Below are 14,016 nucleotides of genomic sequence, written 5' to 3' on the forward strand. Positions count from 1 at the left end.
AAAACTCGCACCGTTTTGGAGTGGGGCTGAAGCGAGCCAAACCGTGCCGACTGAGGTTGGGGGCGTGAGCAGACACTCCCCTGTGCACTGATTGGTGAGGAGGCGTGTCCTCACATGCCCACACACGCCCCGCGAGCGCGCTGGGATCTGTAAACACCACAAACCCGGAAGAAGGAGAATTACGAATTACGAGAATTTCTGAAGCCTTATGCGCCTCGCCTCATCTATACGCTCTTGCCAGTATCTGTCCGCGTTGTCGGTGACAACAAGCCACAGCACCGAGACCAGCAACACTAACGACTCCATGTCCTCCATGTTTATTGTTTACTATCCGGGTCGTGAGACTACCGCTTAAAAGATCACTGAATCAGTGACATACAGAGCATCGTGGACGAGTTCGCGGAGCGCAAGGCTCGCCGTATGCCCTTCAAATAATGCGCGCAGTAGGCTATTGATGTTTTATTATGAGCCATGTACAGTATGTCGCCTAATGTTTTTTTGTTTGAGTTACATGTTCGTTTGAAGGACTTAATGTACAAAATAACATAGTTGCACCCCGGAGTGTTGAAATTGGTAAACACAGTGCATTCAGTGAGGTTTGCACCGCCCTCCTTTTATTTCTGACTCTTCCTGTCACCACTCTGAGCGCTCATTCGTATGCCCTTCAAATAATGTGCGCAGTATAGGCTATTGATGTTTTATTATGAGCCATGTACAGGATCCTAATGTTTTTTGTTTCTGAGTTACATGTTCGTTTGAAGGACCTGATGTACTAAATAACATAGTTGCACCCGGTAGTGTTGAAATTGGTAAACACCGCTGTTGCGGACATTTTGTAGCCTAAAATGATGTTATGATAAGCTTCAATAAAATGCCTGGTCATTTGCCCCGCCCCCGGCCCGGCTCTGACTTGTTCCGCCACTGTCACTGATGTCACTGTTTGCACTGCTTAACGACATCACATGACGTCCACCCACTTTCGCTAACTCCACCCAATGTGTCCACCCACTTCCAGCCAGCACGGTTCAGCGCGGTTGTAGTCGAAATGCAACTCCAACAGCCCCGCTCAGCTCGACTCAGCTCGACTCGGCACGGCACGGCTCAGCCGCGTTTGTAGTGGAAAAGCGGCAAAAGTCTGATCTTCACAACACGTTTGTGGAAGTGTATCATGGCACGAACAAAGGAGATTTCTGAGGACCTCAGAAAAAAGTATTGATGTTCATCAGGCTGGAAAAGGTTACGGACTCCACCAATCCACAGTCAGACAGATTGTGTACAAATGGAGGAAATTCAAGACCATTGTTACCCTCCCCAGGAGTGGTCGACCAACAAAGATCACTCCAAGAGCAAGGCGTGTAATAGTCGGCGAGGTCACAAAGGACCCCAGGGTAACTTCTAAGCAACTGAAGGCCTCTCTCACATTGGCTAATGTTAAATGTTCATGAGTCCACCATCAGGAGAACACTGAACAACAAATGGTGTGCATGGCAGGGTTGCAGAGAGAAAGCCACTGCTCTCCAAAAAGAACATTGCTGCTCATCTGCAGTTTGCTAAAGATTCAAGTGGACAAGCCAGAAGGCTACTGGAAAAATGTTTTGTGGATGGATGAGACCAAAATAGAACTTTTTGGTTTAAACGAGACGCGTTATGTTTGGAGAAAGGAAAAAACACTGCATTCCAGCAGAAGAACCTTATCCCATCTGTGAAACATGGTGGTGGTAGTATCATGGTTTGGGCCCGTTTTGCTGCATCTGGGCCAGGACGGCTTGCCATCATTGATGGAACAATGAATTGTTAATTATACCAGCAAATTCTAAAGGAAAATATCAGGACATCTGTCCATGAACTGAATCTCAAGAGAAGGTGGGTCATGCAGCAAGACAACGACCCTAAGCACACAAGTCGTTCTACCAAAGAACGGTTAAAGAAGAATAAAAAGTTAAATGTTTTGGAATGGCCAAGTCAAAGTCCTGACCTTAATCCAATTGAAATGTTGTGGAAGGACCTGAAGCGAGCAGTTCATGTGAGGAAACCCACCAACATCCCAGAGTTGAAGCTGTTCTGTACGGAGGAATGGGCTAAAATTCCTCCAAGCCGGTGTGCAGGACTGATCAACAGTTACCGGAAATCTTTAGTTGCAGTTATTGCTATACAAGGGGGGGACACCAGATACTGAAAGCAAAAAGGTTCACATACTTTTGCCACTCACAGATATGTAATATTAGATCATTTTCCTCAATAAATAAATGACCAAGTATAATATTTTTGTCTCATTTGCTTAACTGGGTTCTCTTTATCTACTTTTAGGACTTGTGTGAAAATCTGTTGTTGTTTTAGGTCATATTTATGCAGAAATATAGAAAATTCTAAAGGGTTCACAAACTTTCAAGCACCACTGTACATTTCACGCGCATATGTTACTAACATACATAGTCGCCCTGTGTTATGGTGGTCAACGGTTGGGGTCATAGAAAATTCATAACGTCCATTTGGGGTCATTTGCCAAAAATATTTGTCTGAGTATTTATTTATTTATTTATTAACTCAAAGCGGTGTCACATTTATGGTCATTTTATTTCTCTTTCCTTCCTGGAAGTCATCATCATGTGACACTTCGGCAAAAATGTCAGTACTTTGTAGGACAATTCAATGGGTTGAAAGTCACCGAACATGATTTCAAAGACAAAAGAGACAAGACAAACATTTTCTCATTTCAAAACTAACGAGATAAAAAGCGTGTGCATTACACAGTGAGCAGGGAAGCTATCGGAATCAGTGAGCTTGTAAGTAAACAAAACGCTACATCATTTAATATTTTAAGCATACACACAATATAAACCAAAAGTATACCATCTTGCCTTCTTTTCAGTCCCCCCCCCCCCCCCCCCAAAACAAAAAAGTCTATTCACTGATTCCAGGCATGGAGTCAGTCAATTCCACACACTAAAAATGATTCATCTCAAACTTTTCTGGTTGGATTTGAACAATCCAGGGCTTGAAATGCAGTTAAGATGTATAATTGGAGGGAAAAAGTGCACAACCAGTTAAAAATAAAAAAAATTTACAGAATACCATCACCTTGCATTAGTTTCTATTTACCCTAACCCTAATATCTCTCATGACATGATCTGATAAACATCAGCAATATTGTCGCGCAATTAGTCACCTAAAACCACTTTAAGAGAAATACCGCAAAGAAACATTTTAAAAATAAATTATTTTTGGTGTTTAATGTTTTAAATAAACCAGCAGTCAATTAATCTGAAGAAAAACTGATCAATCCCTGGCCTGATCATCATCCAAAAAGTCCCTTTAAAGGTAGACCGCCTTTCAGATTTTTCAAGTGTAGGTCATAAAAAGAATTTTCCCCGACACCCAATTATTTTTGTTTCGTGGACTGAAAGCTACTGAATTCGAATCACAGACTTTCAATTTTATTAGTTGTTTTTTAACAGAACAATTAATGAATTTAGAGCCACATTGGCCGTAAATTCTCTGCCATTTTTTCCTGCTTCACCATGACCCAATTCAAGACACTATTGGCCCTTTTCCACTACCCTTTTTCAGCTCACTTCAGCCCGACACGGCTCGCGTTTCAACTACCTCAGAACAGCACGACTCAGCTCGCTTCAGTCCTACTTAGCACCCAAAACTCGCACGGTTTTGGAGTGGGGCTGAAGCGAGCCAAACCGAGCCGAGCGGGGCCAGGGGCGTGAGGAGACACTCCCCTGTGCACTGATCGGTGAGGAGGAGTGTCCTCACACGCCCACACACGCCCCGCGAGCACGCTGGGATCTGTAAACACCGTAAACCCGGAAGAAGAAGAATTACGAGAATTTCTGAAGCCTTATGTGCCTCGCCTCATCTATACGCTCTTGCCAGTATCTGTTGGCGTTGTCGGTGACAATAAGCCACAGCAACACTAACGACTCCATGTCCTCCATGTTTATTGTTTACTCTCCGGGTCGTGAGACTACCGCTTAAAAGGTCACTGATGTCACTGTTTGCGCCGCCTAACGACATCACGTGACGTCCACCCACTTTCACTAACTCCACCCACTTCCAGCCAGCACGGTTCAGCGCGGTTGTAGTCGAAATGCAACTCCAACAGCCCCACTCAGCTCGACTCAGCCCAACTCAGCACGGCACGGCTCAGACCAACTCAGCCGCGTTGGTAGTGCAAAAGCGGCATAAGTCACGCATCACGTGGTGGGCTTTCCCCGTTCGCGCAGGGCATTGTGGGATACAAATTTGAAACAGGAGAGAAAAACGTAGGACACGAATGAAACATGGAAGACCGACTACAGTAACGGAAAGCGAGAAAAGACGTTATGTTATATACGATACGAAGGAAAGGAAACGCCGGACCAAACTAATTAATATCGGCGGTCAGCGAGCACCTCGGTGTGATCAGCTGTTCATTTAGCGACAGAATAGTGGTCAGTGCACGGTCAAAGGTAAACCTGCGCATGCACACGGACTTCCTCTGTCTGCTTGACCGCGCGAAGCAAGCGATTTCATGCACATTATTTGCGAGGGAATCTCCTCAAAATTAAATAACTCCCCAGCCACAGAATGGCCCGATATTTTTTGAGATATTACAGAAATAAACATATCAGGATGACCAAACTAAATTTCACCGATTTTATGAAATCGAAAGGCCGTTTTGCTTTAAATGGCATCCTGATGTTCTGGTCACCCCTGAGAGGGAACAGCTTCAACTCCTCATACTGGGAGACAGAGTGGTGAGTCATCACTGAGGGGAAACAGCCAGGCAAAGTACTGATCGACTCTCCCCTAACACACACATACACACACACATTAAACCGTCCCACTCAGTCCCCTCACGAACATATCTTCTGTGGCTTCATTTAAAGGACCGAGGGGACGTCGTGTAACGTCTCTGATCTCAAGACGCACCGATTTGGAATCGGAGTGTGCATTGAACCAAAACACACATCATGATTTGAAAATCATGCTGTGGGGGAAAGAAAAAAAAAAAACCTGCCGCTTCCATCGCTCTAAATTTAGTGCTTAATCCACCGTCTTAGCTCAAGAAAGACAGATCTGTAAAGTTAGTTCGTTATAAGAGAACAAATTAAAACATATATAGTGGTAGTTTATCAACACGCGCACATGCTATTTAAGTCAGTCAGTCACGTCAACTTTAAATCAAAACGAAAATGTCCTCTGCTCTTTATATAGCGTCTGATGGTACAGAGGAAGCCGAACAAGAGTGCAAGCTGACACACTGCATGATGCTATCACGACTAACAATAGAGCTGTTTATACACACCATTAACCCTATTCATCGTCGTCCTGGACCGTTCGGGTTTAGCCCAAGTGAAATTTAGCTCGGCGTGGCCTTAAGGCCAACCCTGGGCCAGGCCGCGCTTCAGCAATGTAAACTCCCAGGTGATAGAGTCCAGTTTACGTTCCTATCAGCTGCTATCACATACAAATATGCTCAGCCTAATCGTAACACATTATGCAAACACTGAGGGCGCGGACGCAAGACGGGCTGCCAACGCTGTCCAGGTTTGTCGATGACCAGACAGAAAGAAGCCAAGCCCTAACAAATATGAGAGGTGGTGTTGAACCTTATTTCGCCATGGGTGGGGTCAATCTAATGTAGTTGTGTCAATTGAGGACCTATTTGTTAAACAAATCTGACGTTAAATAAATCAAAAATGATTTTGCCAAATGTGTGTTTACTATATCTGGTTAAACAGTTGATAAGCAAAGCAGCCTGAAATGTAATTTCAACACAAACACTCACTTCGCTAAGCTTTAACAAACTCGACTACACACAGGAAGTACACAAACACGTTACCTTTCAGCTGCTCGGTGACGCTCTGCCCGGCGCGCTCCATCACTCTGCCGTCCTCTCTCTCGTAGCGATCATCGAGAAAGCTCGCCGTGGCCTCGGACAGGTGAACCTTCCCAGCCACACCAAGCTGCTCCATGAGGTTAGCCAGGTTAACGTCATTGGACCAGACATCAAATTTGAAGCGCTTCATTCCCAGGATGCCACAGAGCACAGTGCCCGTGTGCACGCCTACACGCATGTCCACCGTCTCAGAGGTCTCCTGGCAAAACTGTTCAATGGCTTGGATCATCCCGAGTCCCATCTCCACGCAGCAGTAGGCGTGGTCCTCACGTGGCTCAGGGCATCCCGCCACGCAGTAATAGCAGTCACCCAGCGTGCTGATCTTCTCGCAGCCAGTCAGCTCACACAGCCGGTCGAAACGGCCAAACAGGTCGTTCAGCAAACCCACCAGGGCAGGCGCCGATTTGTTTGCGCTCATCTTTGTGAAGCCCACAATGTCAGCGAAGAGGATGCTAACGGGCTCCATACGCTTCATGTTGAACGGCCGGAAGATGATCTGGCCGCGCGGGATCGACGTCTTCTTGCGCTTGTTGTTCTTGGGGCTGGAGGACGAAGCACCCGCACCGGATGCTGAAGCCGAACCAGTCCCGACACTGTAGCGTTTGCTGGAGCTCTCGCTCTCCTCGTCGCCCTGCTTCATCAGCTCATCGGCCACCCGGCTCGGCATGACCGAGTGGATCATGCGCTCCTTCAGTGCTTTCTCCACCGCCAGCTCCTTCCCATGCATGATGGCTTGTCCCACTTTCAGGAACGTGCTCCGCGAACGCACCTCTGACATGATGAACAGATGTATGCCGATTGCATGAGCGCACAGGTGGAGAAGTACTTTTCCAGGCGCCAGCCACAGCAACGACGCCTTTCTCATGTCTTGACTAGTCTGGACCAGGTGTAGCCACCCGAGCGTCTCGAAAAGCACAGAGTACAGGAGCCCCAGTAGCACCGAGGCATACAGCCGCAGGTGGAGCATGCTGTAGAGCAACAGCAGCACTTCCATGCACAGAGAAAACGTCCCCACAGGAGAGATGCACGGAGCTGGCTCAGGATGCAGCGATAGTGTCCGATTGTCGCCTTTCTGCCGTTCGATGTCAGCGAAACCAGAAGCCTGCATCTGCGGCGCCAGAGTGATACAAATCGTGATGACGATCAGAAGCAGCGAGGCCTGGTTATAGAGCCACACGTAGGGTCGTGAGAAGGTGAACAGAAGGAGGAGGAGACACAGGACGAGGAAGGTTGCTGTCGGAAGCAAGAAGCTGGGAGGATCACACCTGGAACCGTTGACTCCAAAGTACACGCCCCAAAGTAGCGCGGCTACAGCCAAGTAAAAAAGGACATAGCGGAAGTGCCTCTGCGTCTGCGGGAAGCACCTCTCCCTGCACGCCTCCTCCAGCGTAGCGGAGTCGAACTTGGGGTCCCAGCACTGCGCCGCTGACCTCTCGAAGAGCTGCGGAACCGTCCGCTGGCCACGCAGGCTGCTCATCACCGTTCTCTGGATCCCGGATTCGCCCGAGCTGCAGCTGGACGAGATGCTGTACTTGGACGGCTTGGCGCTTCCCGTCGGGCCCTGCTCGCTCACGCTTTCACCCCAGCTCGAAGGCTCTTGCTCCACAGAGACCCGCTTCTGCGAGTGGGCGTCGCTGATGCGGACATTGACACTTCCTCCTCCGCTGTCACAACTCACCTCGGTGTTTTTCACCGACTGCTGCTGATGTTGTTGGGATGCCATGACAACAACAAGTGCTCGCTGACAAGGCTGTCACATAATCAAGGAAATGAAAGAGAAGGAAGGGGGCTTGAGTGACGATGGAAAGAAAAACAGATCCAAAATGATCCCAGAACAGAACAGAACAGAACAGACGTCTTTCCGGTCTCTCTCTCTCTCGTGTGTGTGTGTGTGTGTGTGTGAGAGTGAGATGGACCGTCTCAGACTCTTGAGCAGTCCATTATCCAGGCGTGGATGACGTCAGCACTCGGATCCCATCAGGCTCGGTGGCGCTGAGGCACTTCGCGTGCGCTTTTCCTCCGCCAGGCTCGAGCGCCCTGAATCCGCTCCGGCCTTCTCATCAAAACACATCCTCATCCTCCTCCCTGTGTTTAAGACACCCTCTCAAAACATGTCCAAAATTAACATTTTATCATTTGTCTTTGCTTAAAAATACGGTCGTTTACGAAATCCTATCGGAATTTCACGTTCCACTTTCCGTGTGAAACGCCGTAAAATAAGTGTGCGTTCTCATATTTAGCGTTTACCCCAGCTCGGGTGGAAATAACACGCTATGAACGGCCGCATTTCTGAGGGGAAAACAAAACAGGGCAGAAACGACAAAGCGTGGTTCTTTTTTGAAGGAATTTTCACCAACCTGAATCGCACATCATGTGTCCGTCGTGACAGCGGGGGGGTTTAAACAGGACACCCCGAAAAACGAGCTGAAAATGGAGGCATTTCTGCTGGCGTGTTGGAGTCGGGGCTGAGGGGCTGGAGGTGCAGAGAGAGAGAGAGAGAGAGAGAGAGAGGGGCCTGGTTCCCACTGAGGAGCCGCGTCCTTTCCTGAACTCCCACTCCGGATAGCAGCCCTTAATATTCCTGTTTTGTCGAAAAATACAGCTGGTCAGCGAGAAAAACAAACAATCCTGAGACTTAATTCAAAATGAGTTACGAGTTTACAAACAAACAAACAAACAAACAAACAGAGAGACGACGGTTTAAAAAGGGTTAGCATCGAGGCTAATCGCGGTCTCGCGCACATCTGGCACGCGACAAAAATACCAAAATAACCCTGAGGTAAAGTGAAGCGCGCGGAGCCTCCAGCCCAGCACAGCCGAACCGAACCGAGCCGAACCGAACACACGGCCAAACTTATCCTTATACTCAAAACTATCCAACCGTCCTCTGCTCTTCCCTTTTAACAAGACTTGCTCGAATTTAAGCGCGTTTCACTTTTTTCCTCTTCTTCTTGGAGTGAAGAAAAAAACATGACGGAGCGAGACGTCAAAGCCATGTTCGATAATGTTTCCACACTCGGATGGAAAGTTTTCCTCCCTCAGGCCTGTAGTTTCACTTCAACGCAGGGAAGAAAAAAAAAAAAAACACCCGATATCCTTCTTTATAACAGTCTTTTGCAGGACGCGAGCTGGTTATGCAGATAGTCGAACTCGAAGCTGTTTGCAAACCCTCATCTGCTGCTCCTGCTGGGTTAGTCCGGTGTGTGTGTGGTTTTTTTTTTTTTTTTTTCCTCACTGGCATGCTCATGAATGCCAGACAATACAGAGCTCACTGCGTCTTCAATGAAGACGGTTGCCAGTCCTTGTTCAACTTTTCCGTTCCATTTAATATAATTAAAACACATCAAAAGAAAAAAAAATATATGTATATATTGGATCTTGTCAAAATGAGATCCTGGTGTGATTTATAAATTCCCTTAGATGTTAAAATTAGCTCGCATGACTCGGGGATTTACCACCAATCTGGCAACCTATCTCCTCTTCCGCTCGCTCAGGGGTTCACGCGGCGGGGTTTGTGGCCGCCATTATAGTCTGAACGCGGGAGAGAATGAATTAATCGCCTTTTCTAAGTTGGAGGTGGTGTACAAGTTGGCAACAGTGCTAACATTTCAGGAGAAGAAGAAGAGGGGTGCTCTGTCTGTCTGTCTGTCTGTCTGTGCGTGTGAGAGCAAGGTTGCCAGATTGAACTGGCTGATCAGATCTCCGGTCACACCCACAGCTCACACCAGGCTGTCGTCTAGACATCATGTTTTTTTATTATTATTATTATTATTATTAATATCCATTAATAATGATAAATCTTTGTAATTAATTATGAAGAAGGCACCCAAAGAATCACTTCATGTCTCACTTTCGGCTAAACAGTAAAGCAAGCAGGAATCATGTAAAACCTTTCCGCTAGGGGGCGCTCATGTGACATCCGTCACGTTACGTTATGTTACGTTACGTCACGTCAGACTTCAAATGGCGGCAAGCAGAGGCACGCTCATTTCCCTCAGCGTAAATGTGAGGATAAAACCATGCACTAAAACGTTCTTGAGGGGCATGGTTCTCCAAAATAATGCTCATAAATGGGGAAGCCATGGCCTAATGGTTTTGGGACCAAAAGGTCACTGGTTTGATTCCCTAGACCAGCAGGAATGGCTGAAATGCCCTTACTGCTCTGGGTATGTTGTACATCAGTCTGGATAAGAGTATCTGCTGAATGCCATAATGGTGATGGTTCAAATCTTCAAAACTTTCAGAAGCATGCTTTCGGGAGCGTGGTTCTTCAAGGTTACTATTATTTTTTATCTTTGGTATCTGTGTTATGGGCGGCATGGTGGTGTAGTGGTTAGCGCTGTCGCCTCACAGCAAGAAGGTCCTGGGTTCGAGCCCCGGGGCCGGCGAGGGCCTTTCTGTGTGGAGTTTGCATGTTCTCCCCGTGTCCGCGTGGGTTTCCTCCGGGTGCTCCGGTTTCCCCCACAGTCCAAAGACATGCAGGTTAGGTTAACTGGTGACTCTAAATTGACCGTAGGTGTGAATGTGAGTGTGAATGGTTGTCTGTGTCTATGTGTCAGCCCTGTGATGACCTGGCGACTTGTCCAGGGTGTACCCCACCTTTCGCCCGTAGTCAGCTGGGATAGGCTCCAGCTTGCCTGCGACCCTGTAGAAGGATAAAGCAGCTAGAGATAATGAGATGAGATGAGATCTGTGTTATCCGGGGTGGAGGTGTGGTGTGGTGTGGTTTGGTAGGCCCAGAGCACGGGCGATTGCTCTAAGACAATGAGGGAGGCTCAGCCTCCTCTAAAAATGACGAACATCGTGTAGGATGAATTGCGCTAGGCTTATGTTATAGCCGACCTTATAACATTGCTATTTCAGATCCAGAATCATAGAAATATATGTGCTCAACCCAACTACAGTGCGAAATCATTCCGTTATAACTTTCCCCAGTTCGCCTAATGTGTGCGTGAGTTTTTCCCCCTCGTGACAGCGCGATGCAGCCCAGCCTCAGTGGACTTCAATGGCATTTGGGAGCTATGCGCTTTTCAATATCAAAATGCAAGACAGTTATTGGACAAATACTGCGAAAACGCCCACCTCACGGACTCCCAGCCTCAGTGGACTTCAGTGGCATTTGGGAGCTATGCGCTTTTCAATATCAAAATGCAAGACGGTTATTGGACAAATACTGCGAAAACGCCCGCCCACAGACTCCCAGCCTCACAGTGGGAGGGACATGGCAAAGCTTTCCACGAGGAGACTGGTGATTGGTGAAAGCGGCCGGATATTTTCTTTGATTGACAGCTCATTTCAAATATAGACAGGCAGCGGTGAATCTCAGTTCAGTCCCATGCGGATTCGCAAGTGCTGTGGTGTATTGTAAGAGATCGGCTTACATTTCGATTTCATTCATTACATACCGTTTCTACCAGTTTTCTTAGTTTGTATATATTTTCATTGTAAATAAAGTGTAAATATAGTGTTGTCAAGTTTGCTATCTTAGTTCCAGAAATTTCATTTATTTGAGTGACTGAACTTGAACTTGAGGGGGCTAGTCAGCTAGCAAGAAAGCTGTGCAAGGATGCCAAGCATTGCTGATTTAATTTTGGCAAAGCCATTTGCCAGTCTTCCTTTCGAGGAAAAAATTAAAATTAAAGAGCAGGGTAGACCAAAGCCTCAAACTGACTTGGTGAAAAAGGTAGGGAATAATACTCGTTCCTTTCAGCTCTCCTGGTACGAGAAAGTGAATTGGCTAACAGCAAGTGACCCACATCAACAACAGTAAATAGGCTACTTTAGTAATATGTCATGGATGGACCAAAAATATAGAATCTATTTAAAATGTTTATGCTGAGTATATTATATTGGAATATATATTTTTCTGGATATGAATTAAACACAGCTACAATTTGGAAAACATTTTTAAACAAAAACACAGCCGAGAACATTTCACACTACAGACCTGGATTAAAAGTGAAGGGTTATCAAAATTGTCATTAAAACACTTCTCAGTCAAAATAAGTAAAATATAGGGAAAGTGTCACTGAATGAAATGTGTGGCACCCAGCTCTATGTTTGGCTCCCCAAGGTTCACACTACAGACCTGAATAGGACTGAATAGGCTTGTGCCTATTCCAGAACACTCTGCTGTTACTGCTGAGGTTCCTGACAAAGAGCTGCTTTCAATAATGATCAATTTTTAAACAACATGCCACAATTTTAAAATATAAAATGTTAAAAAAAAAAACCAACACCACCATCATGTATATTGGACAGTAGGCTAATGGGCCAAAAGAACCTGTTATTTCACAGTTTGTGACCCTGCCAACAGTCAGCCAGATCAGAGGCAAGAGTATGGGCAAAATTGATGTGTTTTTTCTTTTAAAATCTGGAAATATCGTAACCGACCAGCCTCCCCTGTTTGAAAGACTACCAGCCGCCACCGACCCAGAGCCTATCCCAAACACTAGGTGTGAGATGGGGTACCAGTCCATGGCAGGGTATTGCACGTGGACTTTGACATCTGCAATTGAGAGAAACCAATCCCGAGTCTACTGGCAGGTTTTTTGAGAGATGGGAAGAAACCCATACAGAGCCAAGGAAAACAAGCCAAGACGCTGGAGCTGTGAAGCAGAATTGCTTCATGCTACACCACTGAAAAATAAAATCTGTACAGAGTAGGCCAGTGAATGTTTGGGGGGTTTTTGTTTGTTTTTTTCCTTTACAGGGGTCCCTGGCTTTAAAAATATTGAAATCGCCTGATCCGACACACTGGCACCTTATCAACCAACAGAGAACAGGTTCTGTTCTGGTTCGTGCACCAAATTTTGAACTGTTCTGAGCATTTTGACCAAAAACATATTGGTTCGGAACCTGAAAAGTTGATTCCCATCTGGAACCAAAATATAGGTGGTTTTTCCAGCGCGAACCATGATGACATCAGTGGGTGTCTCATTAGTTTGAAGAGGATATGGAGCACAGCAACGGAAAAGGATACCGCTTTAGAAAAATAATGGACTGAATACAAGTATTTGCAATAACAAAACAAACGCCCATCATTGTGTCCTGCCATCTTGCTACAACTGTTTACTCCTGTTGTGAATTGTGCCACGCCTTCTGTTCATGACACATCCTTGATTATAATGGTTCCTTTCGAAATTGGCAAAAACCCGGGCCAGGTCACTAGCTGGCACCAAGGTTTAAAGAATCCTGAATGGCACTGGTCCAAGAACTTGTTCCCTGTTCGTCGAAAAGGGTTAACTGTCAATGGGGAAAAAAGAGGAGACAAAAAGTATGTGATCTATTTTCCAGACAATTCAAGTCTATTTCAATATAGTCACTGTAGTATTTGCAGAACCTAGCTATAAACCAATGAATTAATAATTTATTTAATCTGTTGACTTTTACTCCCAGTTTTTTCCTGGTAGTTATCCTGGCATTTGGAGTCTTGGGTTTGTCGAAGTCATCACGCATGTCCTAATTTGACTGAGTAAATAAATAGTTTCACAAAAGAGCAAGATGATGTCCAGGTTAACATATTTCCTATATAAATAAAGCCAAATATTTCTGAGTTCAAAATAATTCCCACCAATGCCAGCTATTGTCTTGTACTCTGACAACTTCTACACCTGCCCATTCATACAATTAAAGAATTCAACCAACCAATCATGTAGCAGGAGATCACTGCGTACAATCATGTAGATACAGGTCAAGAGTTTCAGTTAATGTTCACATCAAACATCACCTTTGACCTGTGGCCAAACTGGCTGGGTTGAATATTTTAAAAAATTGCTGATCTCCTGGGATTTTCGCACGCAACAGTCTCTGGAAGTTACACAGGATCGTGTGAAAAATAAAACAAAACATTCAGTGAGCAGCAATTCTGGAGTCAGTAATGCTTTGCTGATGAAAGAGGATAGAGGGCAGTGACTAGAGTGGTTCAAGCTGCCAAGAAGGCAATGGTAACTCAAGTAACCACTCTTTAAAACTGTGCTGATTAGAAAAGCATCTCAAATCTTGAGGATGGGCTACAATAGGACCCCGAAGACCACATCGGGTTATCGTCCTATCAGCCAATAACTTGAGTCTAAATCTATAGTGGGAAAAGACTCACCAAAACTGGAAAGTTGAAGATTGGAAAA

The 14,016-nt window shown here is 45.9% G+C and overlaps 1 protein-coding gene across 1 annotated transcript in view; it reads right to left on the reverse strand.

Annotated features, from left to right (window-relative positions):
- The window catches only part of adcy9 (adenylate cyclase 9), an 82,502-nt gene extending 73,419 nt beyond the window's left edge, over positions 1-9,083 (reverse strand). The window contains exon 1 of the mRNA XM_060911354.1: positions 5,834-9,083. Within this exon, the coding sequence (XP_060767337.1) occupies positions 5,834-7,613 (1,780 nt within the window). The 5' untranslated portion in view covers positions 7,614-9,083. The remainder of the gene's footprint in view (positions 1-5,833) is intronic.
- Positions 9,084-14,016: the final 4,933 nt, after the last annotated feature.

This window comes from Neoarius graeffei, chromosome 27 (genome assembly GCF_027579695.1).
Source record: "Neoarius graeffei isolate fNeoGra1 chromosome 27, fNeoGra1.pri, whole genome shotgun sequence".
Lineage (NCBI taxonomy): Eukaryota > Metazoa > Chordata > Actinopteri > Siluriformes > Ariidae > Neoarius > Neoarius graeffei.